The sequence below is a fragment of the Rattus norvegicus genome, chromosome 14, assembly GCF_021556685.1.
Source record: "Rattus norvegicus strain SHRSP/BbbUtx chromosome 14, alternate assembly SHRSP_T2T, whole genome shotgun sequence".
Lineage (NCBI taxonomy): Eukaryota > Metazoa > Chordata > Mammalia > Rodentia > Muridae > Rattus > Rattus norvegicus.
In genome coordinates, this window is record NC_141547.1 from 108960221 (window position 1) to 108980043 (window position 19823).

At 37.5% G+C, this 19823-nt stretch overlaps 1 protein-coding gene across 2 annotated transcripts in view; it reads right to left on the reverse strand.

Annotated features, from left to right (window-relative positions):
* Nucleotides 1-482: 482 nt before the first annotated feature.
* Erlec1 (endoplasmic reticulum lectin 1) overlaps nt 483-19823 on the reverse strand; it is a 37753-nt gene continuing 18412 nt past the window's right edge. The window contains exons 9-14 of one of the 2 annotated variants that reach the window (NM_001106023.1): nt 12570-12731; nt 11866-11925; nt 8437-8561; nt 3961-4038; nt 3652-3727; nt 483-912 (exon numbers count right to left, since the gene is read on the reverse strand). In NM_001106023.1, the coding sequence (NP_001099493.2) occupies nt 841-912; nt 3652-3727; nt 3961-4038; nt 8437-8561; nt 11866-11925; nt 12570-12731 (573 nt within the window). In that variant the 3' untranslated portion in view covers nt 483-840. Of the gene's footprint in view, nt 913-3651; nt 3728-3960; nt 4132-8436; nt 8562-11865; nt 11926-12569; nt 12732-19823 lie in introns of both variants that reach the window. The other variant, XR_015636551.1, reaches the window with a different exon arrangement.

The following is a 19823-nucleotide window of genomic DNA, read 5'->3' on the forward strand; positions in this document are numbered from 1 at the left end:
CTCTTCTGGTGCGTCTGAAGACAGCTACAGTGTTCTTATATATATTAAATAAATAAATCTTTAAAAAAATAAATATTGTGCTGTAAGGCTTTCCAGAATTAAGATTTATAATATACAGTAGGCAGGTACAAGAGATAGCACAGTTAGAATGAACTGTTCTAATTTAGAAATGAGTCACCAACTGTCTGCATTAGACATGGACTCTGTAGTAAACTCACTCATTATAAGAATCATAAAAGTTCAAGAAAAGGAGCAACCTGTCATAAAAAGAAAAGAAGAATTTCTTGATTGGTCACAGGGGGTTATCTATGAGGCTCTTCTCTGTTCCCATTTCTAGTTAGTGTTTGACAGACAGCAGCTGCCACAGAAAAATTTGCTGAAAGGATTTCAGACACTAAAATTTTATAAATTTTATGTGGCCCCTCATTTACACAATCTCCAATCAACTTCTTTCTTCCTTATCTTTACCTCATTATCTTGTCATATATGCTATAATTTATTCAGTAAGTATATTATTTAAAATACTTAAAACTACAAGAATTATGACATTTGATAGGCTGAACTAAAGTGCTTAGACCAGATTTGTTTTGAAATTACATTACCCAAGCAAAGCCAAACACAATCAGTTCATACAAGACCAAAATGAATGAAGTGAGACAAGGATCTGCCTTATAAGTTTATCCATAATCTCTTATATACACATGAATTTCACAGTGTGGTTGCCAGTCCTTTTTTGTGAATGCTATAGACAAGGTCCAATGGTGAGACTCTACAATGAGATGTGGTCAGGAGGAAGTGATGATTTTCAATCATCTTTCTTTCCTTCAAGTTTAATATCCTTTAATTGGGGAGAGAAAGAAGTCCATTTTCATCAGCTGTATCTAGAATTTTACAGATTACTGGAGATTCAACCTGAAGAATAAAATGACATTAAAAAGTTGGTAAGGTAAACATTTCCTCAGTATCTTTTCAATAAATATATTTGCTAAATATGTAAGGTCCTGATATGAATAAACCACCCAACATTTTCCCCTATAAATTAGGCTCTTCTCTCTTTCTCTCTCACCAGCCCCCTTCCCTTTTTCCTTGTTAGACTGTGTCATGCTATGTGTCCCTGGCTAGCCTTGAACTTTTCTTTTTTCAATCCTGAGTACTGGGTTATAGACAAGTTTCATGATGCCTAGCATAAATAATAAAGCTTTCTGAAAAACAAGTTCAGTCACCCATATAAGAACATCAGAGGTGAAAATGGCAAAGGAGACAAGACAGAAAGACCAGGAATACGGGAGGAGTTTGTAACCAGAGTTACATCACTAAAACAGTAAAACATTATAGCAAAACTATCAGTTCTACTTATAAGGCAAATTAAACATTAACTTAAAGGATGAGTCATTTGTCATAATAGTTGTGAAAAAACAAAACAACAAAAGAAAAAACCAAACACATATCAAGGAAAACAGCAGAGAACATATGACCAAAGAGAATTTAAGTAGAGGAAAAGAAATAATAAAAATTCAATGGAAATATTAAAAAGTGTATTACAGAAGAACTCATCAATGGACTGGACATGGCAAATGAAGTAATGAAGATGGCGAAGGTTAGCAGAAATGCCTTACCATTAAACATGGGATGGGGCGGAAGGGGGGTAAAAATAAGAGGAAGTTTTTGAGATTTTTTGAGACAGTTTCACATATGTACGTCTAAGTAGTTTCAGAAACAGGGAAAAAGGAGTAGGGCAAAATAAATCTTTGAGAAGATAATGTCAATTTTTTCCCTAAAATTTGTATGAACCCACAAGTCCTAGAATCTATATATAAGTCACAGAGGATTAAAAACAGGAAAAGGCACACTTAAATCAAATCAAAGTCCATTTTATAGAGTCTTTAAAAGAAAATGTTAAGAGGGTGTGTCCATGACTGAGGCAACACAAAGTTCTTGAAACACAAAACACAGTAACCATAAAAGAAAAAAAAAGAAAAAAACCTTGAACATAATAGAATATAGTTTTATCAAAAGACAATGAACAAAAGGAAGCCAGAGTATGAAAAGGATGTGTACAATACAAAGGGTTTAAATCCAGAGTATTTTTGACCTCCTAGAATCAAGCAATCAATTAGAAGATAAGAACTAACAGCAAAAATACTTGGGTAAAAGACTGGTACAAACTCTATTCTTTAACCAGTAGTCAGGCTTCCTTGAGCCTCTGTCCAATTATGCCTTGAGCCATGTCTCTGGCCTGACTAATCCACTTATACCAAGAGAGAGAACCTCCACACTCAATATCTGATCACTCTGGCTTGCTTTAGTAAGAAGCCTAGATTATTAATGCCTGTTCTTTGTGATTTTTCTATTTTCTAAATTGTCTCATGTGGCCTAGTGGCTATTAATTCTGAGCTACTGTCTTCTCTATATTCAGAGTTAAGCTTTACCTGTTTCTGCTATTGCAATAGTCTTATCTATCTATCTATCTATCTATCTATCTATCTATCTATCTATCATCTATCCATCCATCCACTCACCCACCCACCCACCCATCCACCCACCCATTCATCTGGAATTTCATACATGTATACAATGTATTTCAACCAAATGTTCTCCCTGTAAGTCTTGGTACTAATGAAAACAGTACTGAATAAAGTCTTCCTAACTATTTTAGGAAATAGCAGGATAACCTTTTGTTTAGTAAAGCCTGGCTAGATGTAAAGTTTCACAAACATAAATGAATACCAAAATGACATGAAAAGGTATTCAGTATCATTAATTGTATGAGGACTGCAAACTAAACCCACTAAAATGACTAACAAGAAAGACTGAAAATAAAGCTAGTGAGGAGACAGAGTAAGTGCACGCCCCTGTACTGCTGGTAGGAGATTAAATAACATAGCATTTTGGTGAGTCATTTGGTAGAAAGTATTTTTACTCATGACTTAGAGATTCCACACACAGGTATGTAACCATAATGAATGAAAACATAGAGGCCTTATTCATCATAACCAAAAAGAATGAAAACTGTATTAAATGTCCATCTGTAGAAGAGTATACTTACACAAAAGAATAGGATGTGGCAATGCAAAGAGAACGAAGTACTGATTGATATGTTCAACATTATGATGTATGAGAAACACAATGGAACTCCATTCATGTGGCATCCCAAAAGAAGCAAACCTAATTTATCATATGAGAAACTAGAAAGAGGCATCTTTTGGATACCTACTTGATCAGGGTCATGAGAGAACTTTCTGCTGTGGCAAACCTTATTTTGGATGATATTTACAATGCTATTTAAAATTGTTAAATAATCGAACTCAGCATTTAAGATCTGTGCTTTGAGACAGGATCCAAATAAACCAGGCTGGCTTTGACCCTGAACAACTTATTCTTCTGCTTCTTCTGCCTCTACCTCTTAAGCACTGGGATTACAGGTGCTTCTGGCTGGTTTTATGTAGTGCTAAGAATTAAATCCAGGGCTTTATGCACACTAGGAATAAAGAATGACCTTTATAGATTTAACACAAAAAATTCAAATACATCCAACATTGATCTCTTTTCATTGGTGGTACTGGGATTGAATCTAGGACCTCCCACACTCAAGGTAAAACAGTCTGCCACTTAGCCCCTAAATTAACTCTTGATCATTTTCATTTTACTTACCCCAAGAATATACTGGCAGGAGTGAGGCTCAAGCATATATACAGTAACAGCATGAGGAGAATCTGATTCTTTACACCTAAAATACAGAGTACTTTAAGGTACTGCCTATATCATAAAAAACAGGTATTTTTGTTATCCTATTAATCTATAAAAATGTTAAGTGGACCCAGCATAATTTAATTTAGATCTAATAACTTAATAATTATTTAGTTATTTTAGTTTAAAACACAATTTAATCATTTAGTTATTCTATCTTATGTAAAACCTTTTGTCAATAAAAAGGAGGTAAAAGAGAAGGATTCAACTTACTTTAGTTTTACAGTCACCTGTCTGGGTTTGTCAGTTATATCACAAATATCCCCATTTCCATAAAAATGTGACACCATCCTGAGTTGGAGAAACATACAAGCTTTATTACAGTCTCATTAATTAGAATAACTGTAATGGGTAGATGAGAAGGTTACATCACAGAGTCAGAGTCTATAAGAAAAACACAAGTTAGAGAAACTTGGCACTATCTTTCTTAATGATCCATATTACATATAGGTCAGATTCAAAATTTTTGAGCTTGGCAACTCAAATGCCTCTAACAGCAGCCCTTGGGAGGATAAAGGTGCAGGATTGCTGTGAGCTTGAGGCCTATCTTCACCAACAAACCAACCAACCAACCAAGACAAAGTAATAACAGTTACTGTTTTAAACTTGCCCAGCTCTTCCTTTCTGTTTTCCATCAAGCTGATCCCATTACATACTCTTCTGTATGTGGTACAAAATAAAAAATAAAAAAAAATCAAGACTCTGCCAAAGTATAACTGTCAGAGTGAGCAACATCTAAAGAAAAGTTTGTGCTTTGTAGTCAGAGTCTGCTATACTTCACTGTCGAGCACATGAAGCTATAACACTTATTCTTGCAGGAAATATCAACCTAAAATAATCTGTCTGGTATATTGAACATTTAAATATTTATATTTTTATTTCCCTAACTTAGACTTTGGTCAGCCTGAAACGTCAGCCTATTTTTAAAAACAATTTCTCAATATCTTCTGTTCCAGGAAGAAACAAAAATAATCATTTGAAAAGGAACAAGAATTAATCTTTTAAATTCACTGGATATGAGATTATAAGAAAAGCTGAAGCAGGTATTCTTAAGAAGTAAGATTACCTTTCTTCTGGTACAATAAAATATACCTATACAGCACAAAAGGTAAGTGAGCACTATCTAAGAAAAACTAAGTAACAAGAGGAAATGACAATGTATATTTAACAAGTTAAAAACTTACAAATGTTAGCTTCAGTTCTAACCAAATCAAACTGTTACAAGTGGGGAGTTAGCTCAGTGTTAGGGTACTTATCTAGCACGGATGAAGGGTTAAATTTCCCTCACTCTACAAAGGAAGAAAATTGAGATGGCTCAGTAATTAAAAGTATTCACTGCTCTCAGAGGACATAGGTTCAATTTCCAGTATCCATGTGGCAGTTCACAACTGTCTGTAACTCCATTTCCAAAGAACCCAACACCCTCTATTAGCTGTTGTGGGCCACAGGTGCACATATGGCACACGCACACACGCACGCACACGCACACATTCAGGCAAACACTCAAACACACACAATAAAAATAAATAAATCTTAAAGAGAAAATAGAACAACAAAACCAAACAAAAGAATGGAGTCACTGACTATACTTAGTAGATACGATACTCGTAGATATTATAGATCATTTAATTTTCCTAAGGCACTACTGTGGAAGAGCCAGCCAGCATTTGAACCCAGGCAGCCTATCTCTATTACTGTTTTGTTTTGTTTTTTGACAAAGTTTATTTAGCCCTAGTTTATATTAAAGACATGCATTAGCATGTGCAGTTGATGACTGTGGTCTTGACACTGGCTTGCTTTTTTCTGCAAAGGAAAGGAATCTAAAGACTGTTCCCTAAATAGCACTGACCTAAAATTTTACCCGTGTTTAAATTTAACTTTTTTTCTTCCCTTCCCTTCCCTTCCCTTCCCTTCCCTTCCCTTCCCTTCCCTTCCCTTCCCTTCCCTTCCCTTCCCTTTTCCTTCCTTCCTTCCTTCCTTCCTTCCTTCCTTCCTTCCTTCCTTCCTCCCTCCCTCCCTCCCTTCCATCCTTCTTCCCTCCCTCCCTCCCTCCCTTCCTTCCTTCCTTCCTTTTTGTAAAGACAGCATCTCTCTACATAACCCTGGCTGCCCTGAAACTCACTAAGTAACCAGGCTGGCCTCAAACTCTGACTGCTCTGCCTCCCAAATGCTGGGATTAAAGACAGGCAGCATCATGTCCTATTCTGTATAGTTAAAATTTTAATCTGTCAATATTTTGAATTTTTGAAGCCCAAGTGGATTGATAAATACCTTCACATAAAACTAACTGAATGATACAAGAGAAAATGAGGAACAGTCTTGAATAGATCAGTACAAGAGACAACTTCTTGAATAATTAATAAGTGGGATCTCATGAAACTGAAAAGCTTCTGTAAGGCAAAAAAAATACTGTCAATAGGACAAAACAGCAGCCTATAGAATGGGAAAAGATTTTCACCAATTCTACATCTAACAGAGTTAATTAATATCCAAATATATGTAAAGAACTCAAGAAATTAGACACCATCAAACCAAATAACACATTTAAAAATGGGGTACAGATCTAAGCAGAGAATTCTCAACAAAGGAAGCACTGAAAGGAATGTTCAGTCCTTAGCCACCAGGGAAATGCAAATCACAACAGCTCTGAGACGCCACCTTACACCTGTCAGAATGGGGAAGATCAACAACACTGGTGACAGCACATGCTGGCAAGAGGGACACTCCTCCACTGCTGGTAGGGGTGCAAACTTGTACAGCCACAATAGAAATCAGTATGGCAGTTTCTCAGAAAATTGGGAATGGATCTACTTCAAGATCCAGCTATATATACCACTCCCAGGCATTTACCCGAAATATGCTCCATCCTTCCACAAAGACATGTACTCAACTATTTCATAACAGCTTTTCATAATAGCCAGAAACTAAAAACAACCCATATGTCCCTCAACCAAAGAATGGATAAAGAAAATATGCTATACTTTCACAATGGAGTATTACTAAGCTGTTAAAAACAATGACATCTGAAATTTGCAGGCAAATAGTTGGAACTAGAAAAGACCATCTTAAGTAAGGTGAGAAAGACAAATATGTATTCTTTTATAAAAGGATATTAATTGTAGAGGATAATTGTCCTACAACCCACAGACCCAGAGGGGCTAAGCAACAAGGAGGGATCAGAGATGGGAGATCCATGGATGCCCCTGGGAACAGGAAACAATAGATGTTGTGGGTGTTCTGGGGGACAGGAACAGGAGGGATCAGGTGGGGAGAGGATGGAGGGAGAGATACTGGGAGAGGCAACTGGAGTTGGGAAGCAGTTTGGAGGCAAGGTAGGAACCAAACACAATGAAAACTTCTAGGACTCTATTAGAGTGACCTTATCTGAGACTTCTAATAATGGGGGATAGGAAACTTGAACCAGCCATATCCTTTAATCAGGCAAGACTTCTAGTGGTGGGACTGGGACACCATCACATGCACAAAACCTTGAGACCCATGCCATGAAATGGAGCCTGTCCCTGATACTGCCTAGAAGACCCAGAAACCAGAGACCCAGGGTAGAACCAAACAAGACAGGAAAAAAAAAGTCAATGAAATGATGCCTAGTGATATTCTGCTTTACTCATAGACTGATGCCTAGCCCAATTGTCAGAGAGACTTTACCCAGCAATTGATGGGAAGAGATACAAAGACCCACACCTGAACATTAGGCAGAGCTCAGAGAATCCTGCTACAGACTGGGAGGCACGGGGGCGGGGGGGAGGTGGGTGGGGAGGGAAGGATCTGTGGCAATAAAAAAACCCACACAATCAACAAACTTGATCTCAGGGGCTGAGAGTGAACCTACAATCAGGGAGCATGCTTCGGTCTAACATAGGCTGTCTGCATATATGTTAGAGTTGTGTAGCTTGGTATTTTCGTGAGACTCCTAAAAGTGGGAGTGGGATCTGTTTCTGATGCATTTGCCTACTTTTGGGACCCTTCTCTCCTACTAGGTTGCCTCATCTGGCCTTAATGTGAGGGGAGGTGCCTAGTCTTATTGCAACTTGATATGCCATGTTTGGTTGATATTCCTGAAGGGAGGTCCTCCTGGTGGGATGGAGAGTTGGGGGAGCTGGGAAGAAAGGAGAGGGGGAAGCTATGGCCACCAAGATGTAATATATGAGAGAATAAATAAATTTAAAAAGTTAACCCTCAAAAATACTGAGTCTTCTTTTATTATTTTATTTTTCGAATATTTCCATTCACTTTATATCCTGATCGCTGCCCACCCCCCTGATATCCCAGCTCACACAGTCCTTCCCCTTCTCCTCTGAGAAGGTAGAGTCCCCCTACTATGTATCCCTCCACCTTGGCATATCAAGTCTCTACAGAGCTACAGGCATCCTCTACCACTGAGGCCAGTCAAGGAAGCCTCGTTAGGGGAGCATATTCCACAGAGGCAACAGCGTTAGGGATAGCCCCTGTTCCAGTTGTTGGGGAACCCACAAGAAGACCAAGCTGCACATATGTGGAAGCTATAGGTCCAGCCTGTGTATGCTCTTTGGTTGGTATTCAGTCTCTTGAGAGCACCAAGGGTCCAGGTTAGTTGATGCTGTTGGTTTTCTTGTGCAGTTTCCCTTTGGACCCACAATTCTTACCCCAAATCTTCCACAACAGTCAGTTTTAAAGGCAAATAGTCTTTACCTGACTGTCTGGGTGCCATCGTCTTGAAGATGATAAGCTCTAGCAGTGTTTTTCTTAGCCCACTCAACATGCTCTTCTTGGTTCCATGTCCCCACAACTACAGAAGTTTTCCCATTATCTTTGTCCTAGTATATAGAAAAATACTAAATTTTAAAATTGCATTTATTTTTGTTGTATATGCTCAGCTGTCAGTCTTGGCATCAGGTACCTTCACCAATGAGCCATAGAGTGCCCGTGACAGTGTTTGTAGTAATGCATGTCTGACACGAGTAAGTAGACCCTCCTATAACCATTTACTGCATAATGATGTGATAATGTCAAAGTGAGGAAGTAGAATTTAAGTGATCTTTACTGTTTCTCTGAATAATGTAATTTAGCCTAACTTCAGATGTAGTAACTTGTGACTCAATATCTTTTCCACTCTTTTTGTTGTATCAATTTCTGAAGATGTTTTTTCTTTAGTTTCTTATCCATGTGTAAAGGTATATGTACTCACAGTGCTGTGGAGGTAGGCCAGAAGACAACTTTTTGAAGCTGTCTTTTCCTTTACCACAGGACTTGGACCCAAATTCAGGTTGTCAGATTTACACGCACATTCTTTCATTTGTTGAGGCATCTTGCCAGAACCTTTCTTTTTTGATTCAATGTCACCACCTCAACCTCCTAAACCAAAAATTTAATTGCTTGTATTTTATGTAGTCATATATATACTACTGTAATGTTTTGAGAGGAGAGGGGCATCAAACTCATGATATAAACTATTTATATCATGTACACATACAATGATAATAAATAAATAATTTAAAAAATAAAGGAAAAAAACATACTGGCCAGGTTAAAGCCCTAGCACCACTACTGTAGTGTTGTATGAGGTGAATGTACCTCTCCCAAAACATTCCTAAATTTACAGCGTGGGGAAGTAGAAACTGATGGGTGATATTTAAGTCTTGGGTACTTTATCCTTATGAAAGGAGGCTCTCAGCTTAAGGTCCTACCCTTTCTACACTAAAAAATTAATTTAGGTATATGGGTATCTTGTCTGAATGTATGTCTGTGCAGTGTATGGATACCTGCTGCTCATGTGACCAGAACAGGATGTTGGGCTTCCTAGTACTGGAGTTACAGCTGCTTATAAGTGATCGTATAATGCTAGAAACTGAAGCCTGGTGCTTTGGTAGAGCAGCTAGCTCTATGAACCACTAAACCAGCTCTACACAGCTGAACGCACTCTTGCCCCTTTCTCCTCTTGCTCCATGTCATTACATGAAACAAGAAGGACCTCACCAGATGGCAGACACTTTGATGACCTCTAGAAATGTGAAATCTAGTTTCTTTTCATATTGTTATCCAGTTATAATATGCTATTATAACAGTACAAAAATGGATGAAGATGCCTTACCTTCCGGTTAATCTTCACCTCACCTCTCTACTTTTAAATAAGAGCTTTGAAGTTTTACAAGTCTCCACAGCTCATTTGATGCCACACTCATTTCTGTATGAAGATCATACAGAATACTTTTCTGATTCTGCCTTTATTGTTTTTTAAACAAAACACTATACTTTGTCTTATAAAAGTAAGCTCTTGCCCCCTTTCTCTCCTTATTCCTTTATGTCAGATAATCATGCTAGGCAATGATATACTTCTGATTAATAGTACAGAAAACTTGTTAGGCAGCAAGTGAAATGTACAGTCACTTCCCTACTAGACTCTACTGCCTAAAGGAAAAGAGCTATTACATTTCTTCCCTTCCCACTTCTCTTTTTTTCCCGCCCCCTAGCAACTAGACTTGTTAACTTCCAGACAGGGATCAGAACACAAAGTTTAGGAAGCTGCATAGGAAGCAAGACTGTGTGGGTTTGAATTCCAGTCCTATTATTTATTGCCTATGTAAAACCCCTGTTTCTGTTCCTGAAACTTGGGACAACAGGACTGACTTCTGATAGGTGTTTTGAGGATTAAATGAGTTAATGTATAAAGCACTTGGTACCTGGCATATTATTTTCTAATATATATACTAATTCTATACATTATATTCTATTATTATTCTATATATATTTATATAATACTAGAACATTATATTCTGATACTAATAACTTAGTAGATCCATCAGAAAGTTATAGGTTACATGACCTAGGACAAATTAAACTTGGTAAATTATATGGGAATGTGTTAAGTATATGGGAAAGAGTCATTAAAATAGCTGTATTAAATTTGTGGAAGGCATTTTTTTTCAGTGTGTGTTCCTGTAACCCCAATACTTGGGGGGGGGTGTTGAGTAATCAAGACATTCTGAGTTAGTAAGACCTAGTCTTAACCAACCAACCAAACAAACAAACAAACAAAAAACCCCTGAAAACCCAAACCAACCAAAGCCCTCAAACTAAACAAACTCAAAATAATCAAAAAACATTAAAACCTTCAACCTAATCCAACCCAAACCAATTAATAACAACAAAATTCTGAAAAAGCAGACTAAATACCTAAAATGCTCATTAAAATACTTTCATAAAAGACTGGGGATTCGGCTCAGCTCATAGAATGCATGCCTAGCATGTAGAAAGACCTGAGTTTGACACCTAGCACCATTTTAAAAAGGTATGCATATAATCCTAGTACTTAGCAGGTCAAGGAAGGAGGATCATATGTTCAAAGCCTTTCCTAGCTATAGAGAGAGTTTATAGGTAGCTTGGGTTAGAGACTCTAGCTCAAAACAAAACAGAACAGAACAAAACAAAAACCAGAAGATGAAATAGTACTTTCTTTTAGCTGAGAAAGGTGATACATTTACCAAGTTTGGTTAATTCTATAATCAATGTACTATCCTACTATTTATTCATTTCTTAAGGATGAAATATAAGAATAACTCTAAATTAGAACAGCCCCAATAGCCTATTAATCTATTAGGCTCAGGAAAGTTTAAGAATACAGATAGTTAACAAGCAATGCTCTTTCAAGATGACTGAAATCAGTTAATACTAAGTTTTCTAGTTTCTAAAAACTGGGAATACTCTGGTTAATATTTCCATATTAAAATTATCTCACAATTAAAAGTAGTATTAAAGCCTTTCTTTTTTTCCATAGGAGATTTTAAAGATTTTATTTATTTTTTATGTGTCTATGTGTATGTTATACACTTGAGTACAGGTAACTAGAGGTACAGGAGGCACTGGATTCTCTAAAACTGGAGTTAACAAGCAGTTGTGAGTTGCCTCATATGGGTGCCAGGAATCAAACTTGGGTCCTCTACAAGAATAGTACACATGCTAAACTGCTGAACCAAATCTCCAGCTGTCACAGACTAAAACCTTTAAGCCAGGGATGGTGATGTAGTTCAATGTTAACAACACTTGACGCTATCTAGGAGGCCCTGGGTGTGAGCTCCAGTACTACAAAACAAAAAAACAACCTGGATTGTTGCTATTCTATACCTCATGATACTGATGTACATGCTTGCCATAGCAGAATTCATATTTCCACCAACCAACACCCTAAAGGAAAGAAACAGATAAAGTTAAACACAGAGAAGGAAGACTGATATAACAATGTCACATGATAGTGGGAAGTATATAAAATTTTTATGATTTATAAAATCAATAGTGTGGTTTAAAATGAAAACAACAAAACCAAGACAACCTGTTCTATACAGTGAGTTCCGGGATAGCCAGGGCTATATGTGAGTCTCTGTTTAAAAAACAAAACAAAACAAAACAAAGCAAAACAAAACAAAACAAAACAAAACACCTTTGAGTGTATTTATATTTACACTGGTCTTAAGAGTCAGAGCAAATGCTATCTTTTAAACATAGTTCAAGTTTGAACTCTTGATTGTTACATTACCAAAATGTGAGAAATAAATCACTAATGTCCATTCTAACCATCAACCAAAATCATAGAAGACTGCCATAGGGAATGTCAAACTTTTATGAAAGAATATAATTAGTGGGTGTGGATGAGACTCTAGAGATGTGTATGTGGGGGTATGGCTACACAAGGAAAATGTCCATTGGTGATGGCATGATCTGTGATTTGTCTGTAGGTACTTTTGTTTAGTGCTCCTAACGGCCATGGGTTGGGTAACTACCACATGTAAGGTTGTAAGATAATAATTTAAATTACAGTTTCACTTTCTTACCCCATGAAAGCAGTAAGAACCACTTAGGAACTCCTTTATGAGCTGGTCATCTGTCAGCTTGGAAATGTGGGTTGTTCCAACAGTGAGCACTGGCTGAGAGCCAACAGCAATAGGTTTGTGAATGGCTGGAAATCTCTCTTCTTTAGCAGATGACAAATCTTCCTACAATTAAGCAGACAGACATGTTTATGAGTTTTATCACATGTTTTCTAGTTACAGCTTGTTATTACTTTAAAAATCAAATGGAAATTTAGAAAAGTTTTTTTCTCCACTTAATTTTAATGTTTTAATAAAGAGGAACTTTGTGACAATAGTGACAAGTCTAGAAAAATGTTAGCTTTACCTCCAAGTATCAGGTATCTGGCATACATAGGGAAAATTTACCTTTAATGCATTTTTATCTTCCTTTTGTCAAGTACTTTGGGACTTACTAAGATTTGCATCCTTACATTTAGTTTTCTAGAAGCCCTTAAGGGTAAAGCTAAGGTAACAAGTAGGGTGAAAAGGAGTTGGCAGGGAATGAATAGCATCATCAGTTGTAATTACTTAAATGTAGCTAAACTAGTTGTTGCTCTGGAGGAACCTGAAATTTACTCAAGTAGATCCAAAGTAATAAGGGAATTCACAACTATAGACTTGTAAAGGAAGGGCAGATGGAAATGACTTTGATGAAGATTTGATATATGAAGACTTAACCAAGAGAAAACTTATGATCAACTCTTGAAAGGTGAATAATTTGTGACATTTGTATATATAATTGTGACTTAGGTTTTTGCTTTGTGTTTGTGTGTATATATTCATGAGGATTTGAAGAAAATTAGGGGAAATATAATATTTAAAGCTAAAGAGATCATCAAACATTTTTATGGTGGGAACCTAGCTAAGAGGACTGGATATTGTCTTGCAGGTATTAAGGAAAGGTAGGGATGTGTAGGGTGTGTGTGTGTGTGTGTGTGTGTGTGTGTGTGTGTGTGTGTATGAGAGAGAGAGAGAGAGAGAGAGAGAGAGAGAGAGAGAGAGAGAGAGAAAGAGAGAGAGAGAACATGAATGAGAATCTATGCATGCATGCATGCTTGAGAGCAATAAAGGATTGAATCTAGGTCCTCACAATATGCACTCAGGTATACTCCCAGTTCCAAGTGAACATAGTTTTAAGTCATTACTTTAGAAGGAATTTCAGAGACAAACCTAAAGGTAAATAAGGAACTGTTGTAATCCAGGTCAGATTGACAGAAACCTAAAGTGACCAAGTTGGTGTGGAAAGGAAATGTTATTTGTCAACAAAGTTAATAAAATAAGATCTGATGGTTACCTGAATATTGACTCTGAATGAAGAGGAAATAAATTTAAATTAGTATTGAATAAATGAGTGTATTGATCATAACTGGGTGGATAACTTAGAAAACTTGAGAAGAGTTTCCTACTAATTTACAGTGGATATGCTGTTTCCTTTTTCAGTTGATATGGAGGTTGTCACTTAATAGAGTGTGATTCTTTTTAATCTATTTCAGCTTACAGGAATCCTTGCATAGTTATTCTCTTATAAACCAATGATTACTCTTTTTCATAAAATCAAAACAACAAAGGTGCTTTTTTGTTTTGTTTTTAATGGACACTAGCCAGATGTGGTGGCGAATGTTTCTAATTCTAGTACTTGGAAAGCAGAGGTAGGCGGTTTAGGAATTCAAGGTTATCTTTGGCTGCTTGGTTCATTAGAATAGTTTGGGCTATAAGAACTCCTGTACAAAACACAAAACAAAAGAGAAAAAAATAAGGCTAATGAAACTTCATATAATCCTATTCACACTCGAAGCTTATTGACAAACTATCTCTTGACACTGTCTTAAGGTAAACATTAAATGTAAGGGATACAGTCCTAAGTCCTAAGGGGTTTAGGTCTCATAGATTAAACTAATAACCTAAATATACAAGACCCATATCAAGGTTAATGAAAAACAAACAAACAAACAAACAAAAAACCAACAAAGCTGCAGAGTAAAACCTGCAACTGAACAATGAGTTAAAGATGGCAAAAATGCAAGCATGAGTTTACTGCTTCTTTTGATAGGGCAGTCTTTGTTACTTTTAGGGTAAATTACTCAAGTTAGAACAAAACATCCGGGTGTGGAGGAACATGCCTTTAATCTCAGCACTTGAGAGTTAGAGGCAGGCAGATTTCTGTGAGTTTGAGTTTCTGTGAGTAAGTTCCAAGATAGTCAGAACTTGAAAAACCAGAAAAATAAAACAAAAATGCAAAAACAAACAGACCCAGAATAATATGTGCTGGACAGATGGCTCAGGTTTTTTTTTTTTTTTAAGATTTATTTATTTAATGTATATGAGTACACTGTAGCTGTCTTCAGACACACCAGAAGAGGGCATCAGATCCTATTACAGATGGTTGTGAGCCACCACGTGGTTGCTGGGAATTGAAGGCAGGACAGCCTAGCTCAGTTAAGAGCACTGGCTACTCTATCAAAGAACCTGGGTTCAATTTCTATCACCCACATGATGGCTCACAATTGTCTGTTAACTCCAGTTCCAGGGGTAACTCTACTCTCTTCTGACCTTCAAGAGCACCAGGTATACTTGTGGTGCACATACATATATGCAAGTAAAATGCACATAAAAAATAAAAAGGACAATTGCTTCTGTTCTTGTCTAAGATAGGACCTCATGCAAATCAGGTTGAAAGTTCAAACTTGCTTCAAAGCTGAGAGTGACATTCAATTCTTGATTCATCCCATGTGCTCGGATTATAGGTGTGTGTCACAATACCTATTACAACAATAATTTTTGTAGTAGAGTTTGGAAAAATCCATAAGTAGACTCAATAATCTATTAATCTCCCTATCAATATACTCCCATAGGCAGAAGATCAACAAAATTCTCACAGCTAGATTTGTATGTTTGTGAAAGGGGAAGAAAATGGGTGCTGAAATTTGATCCAAATTTAAACAACATGCTAATATACATTTTAAGGCAGCAGTTTTCAACCTGTGAGTCTCTACCCCTTTGAGAGTCAGGGTGGTGGTGTCGCATATTAGATATCCTGCATATCAGATGTTTACATTACAATTCAAAACAGTAGCAAAATTACAGTTATTAAGTAGCAATGAAATAATTTTATGACTGGGGAGTCACCATAGCATGACACAACATGAGGAGCTGTATTAAAGGGTCAGTGCATTAGTACGGTTGAGAACCACTATTTTAAGGCAATTGTCTCTTGCCATTATGGCATGTGTAGGTTGGAGCCTGTAGAGGCCTTCAGAGGGATCCAGCTCCCTTGGAGCTGGAGTTATAGGTAGTTGTGAGCCACCTGATGTGGTGCTGGGAGTGAACTCTGAAAGAACAGGAAGTGCTCTTAATTGCTGAGCCATTTCTCTAGTGCTACCACGCCTGGTTTTCATATACACATTTTTATTATTTGTTAAGCTTTTTATTTAGTATGTGTACATATATGTGGAGGTCAGAGGGTAACTTATAAGAGTTCATTATCTCCTTCTACCACATAAGTTCTGAGAATCAGACTCAGATCATCAGACTTCGTAGCAATTACCTTTATCCACCCAGCTACCTCACTGACTGGTCCTGCTTTTTTTAGACAGCATCTCACTATGTAGCTTAGGCTGGCTAAGAATTCATGGTTCTCCAGCCTTAGCCTCTTGAATACTAGGATTATAGGCAAGCACTGTCACTCTTAATTTGCAAGGCAGTTTGAGTAAACTCATTTTAAAGTCCTGTTAGTACATAGTACTATTAAGGGGAAGACCAAGGAGAATTGCAGCTATAATCTTTTAATACAGCACTCAAAAATCAACCAGAATTAATGCTGACATTACTTTTCCTTCTATCAGATTGACATATTTTCTGGTCATCTCTCCACAATGAACCCACTGATACTTTTATAAAAGGTATTGAAAGGAGGGGCCAAAGAGATGACCCTCAAGAGGTTTCTTTTTTTTCCACAGGACCCAAGTTTAGCTCCCAGAACCCATATCAGGTGGCTCTGAATTACCCACTAACTCCAGCTCCAGGGTATCTGACATCCTTTTCTGGATTCACCCCACACACACGGTATACATACATTTAAAAAAGCATTCAAGTATTTAGATGTTGGAGAGATGACTCAATAGTTAGGAGTACTGGCTGCTTTCACAGAGCACTCGGGTTCAACTCCAAAGACCCACATGGTGGTTTGGATCTGTCCAGTTCTCCAGTTCTAAGGGACCAATGCCCTGCCTGTTCTGGCCACTGTGTGCATACAGTGTACAGACAGACACACATGTAGACAAAACACCAATATACACAACAATTTTTAAAAAGTATTAAGAAGAGAGAAAATAAGCTTTACAGATAAGTTAAACTATTTTTAAGTACCCATAGCATTCCAAGTATTATACAGGCAATTACAGACCCCAGAGTAAAGAAAGCCTAGTTGCAATGCAATAACTATATATGAAACAACCACTTCATTTTTGCTATGTGTTATAATAAAAAAAAACTGAACAAAGTACAAGACCACAAAAGAGAAACAATTCTCTTTTTGGTAATGATCCTGGCTCCAAAATAAGGGCATTGGCATTATGTCTTCAAATAGAAGTAACAATTATGGAGTGAAAAGAAGGAATACCACAATATAATACAAAAAGAAATGTAGTCCATTCAAAGGTAGGAAAGCCATGGTGAGCATGGACCTTTCAGTAAACTTTATGTCATTCAAAATGGCAGAGAAGCTGGTGTATGCTTATAATTCTAGTGCTTGGGAGGTGGAAGGAAGGCTATCCTCAACTATATAATGAATTTAAGGCCAGCCTGGGCCATATGAGGTAACAAAACAAATTCTCAAAACAGTAACAAAAACAAACTAAACTTCCAACACTGAAAACAAAGCTCCAGCTAGTACATGTGGAATGGTGATTGAAGACAAAGAGGAAGAGCAGCTTTACAGCTTTACTCTTTGAGAGATTCTTCACCTAAAATGTAGATCATGTCACCCACCAAAGGATTCAACACATAATCAGATATGTGGAGTAGAAAGCAGATTTATAAGAAGTCTGGAGTTTTGGTCCTAGGAAATAATAAGGTTTGGAATGATAACAAAACAGATTTGAAAAGCATTTAGGAGAGAACAATGATAGCCCTTAGTGAATCCTTAGAGATAAATGAAGATAGGCAAGGAATGACTTAGAAGCAGGCATGGCAGAGGGATGTGGACTTTTAAATCTGAGGCCAACATGGTCAGAATTGTCAGCTTCAGGCTACCAGCTCAAGAGGAGGCCCCAAAACCTGACACCATTACTGAAGCTATGGGACATTCACAAAAAGGGACCTATCATGGCTGCTCTCCAAAAGACCCAACGAGCAGCTGAAAGAGCAGATGCAGATATGTGCACCCAACCAATGGACAGAAGCTGCTGACCGTCTGGTTGAATTAGGGAAAAGTGGGAGGAAGCTGAGGAGGAGGGCAACCCTGTAGCAGGACCAGAAGTCTTGATTAACCTGGACCCCTGAGATCTCTCAGACACTGGATCACCAACCGGGCAGCACGCACCAGCTGAGATGAGGCCCCCAACACATATACAGCAGAGGACTCCCAGGTCTGGGGTCAGTCAGAGAAGATGCACCTAACTCTCAAGAGACTGGAGGCCCCGGGAAGTTTCGAGATCTGGTGTGGTAGGGACATGCTTGTGGAGACAAGGGGAGGGTGTGTGTGTTGGGGCTGGGGGGTGGGGATGGTGGGGAGGAGTTATGGGATGTGGAACCCTTGGGGGTGGACCCGGAGGGGAATAAAATCTGGAGTATAAAAACAAAAACAAAAAACCCAAAATAAACAAACCAACAATATTTAAGCTTTTTTGGTCAGTTGGATAGAGAATTGATTTGTACACTGTGTGGAAAAAGATTGTCCAGGAACTATGCCTGTTTTAGGCACAGTACTTTAAAAACAATGGGGGAAAACCAGGTATATTGGTGCATGACTTTAATCCTAATTCTTGGGAGGCAGAGGCAGCTGGATCTCTGAGTTTGAGGCCAGACTGATCACATAGTAAGTTCTAGGACAGGCAGGGCTATCAAGAATCCTTGCCTCAAAATTAGAAATAAGAAAGAAAGAAACCAGTGGAGAAGATACAGGCTTCAAAAAGGCCATAAAAACAGAGTGGGATATAACTGAAATTGTACGGAAGAGGGAAGAAGTTCACAGACATGGTTAAAGGAGAGTGACAGACAGAAGTGTAAAATGTAGGAAGTAGGCCTAGGGCTGTTGTCTTTTTTAAAAAGCTTAGTTGAAACAACCACTAAAAAAATTAATAGGATATTATATATGAAACTGGAGAGAGATCTGCAATTAAAAATCACTTGCTACTTTTTCAGAGACCTGAGTTTGGTTTCTAGAACTCACAGGGTAGCTTTTAACCTTCTGTAACTTCCAAGTTCCAGGGTAATGCTTTATTTTACCCTCCCTGGGTATCAGGCACACACATAGCATTCATATATATGTTTAAATAAAATTCTTATAAATTATGTAATTGTGACTATAAAAGAATGTTAAAAAAATTCTGTATAAGTTTGCACTTCCTCAGTAATGAACAACTGTTCCCCTTGTTCCACATCCTTACCAGCACTTATTGTCCCTTGAGCTTTAGATCTTAGCCATTGTGGTAGGTTTGCATTTCCATGATGACTAAGGATGCTGGATATTTCTTTAAGTGCTTCTTGGACATTTGAGATTCCTCTGTTGAGAATTCTCTGTTTAGGTCTGTATGCCATCTTTTTACTTGGGTTAGTTGGTTCCTTGGTGTCTAGTTTCTTAGGAGATATATATATATATATATATATATATATATATATATATATATGTGTGTGTGTGTGTGTGTGTGTGTGTGTGTGTGTGTGTGTGTGTGTGTGTGTGTGTGTGTGTGTGTGTGTGTGTGTGTGTGTGTGTGTTGGATGTCAGTCCTCTATTGGATGTAGGGATGGTGATGATATTTTCCTGTTTTGTAGGCTACTGTTTATACTATTGACTGTGTTCTTTGCCTTACAAAAGCTTTTCAGTTACATGAGGTCCAATTTATTAATTATTGAACTTACTGTTTCAGCTGTTTATTGGTGTCCTGTTCAGGAAGTTGTCTTTATGCCAATGTGGTTAAGGCTACTCCCGATTCTACATGCAGACATAGAGTTAGACCAGCATCATTTGTTGAAGATGCTTTCTTTATCCAGTGTATAATTTTGGCTTCTTTTTCAAAA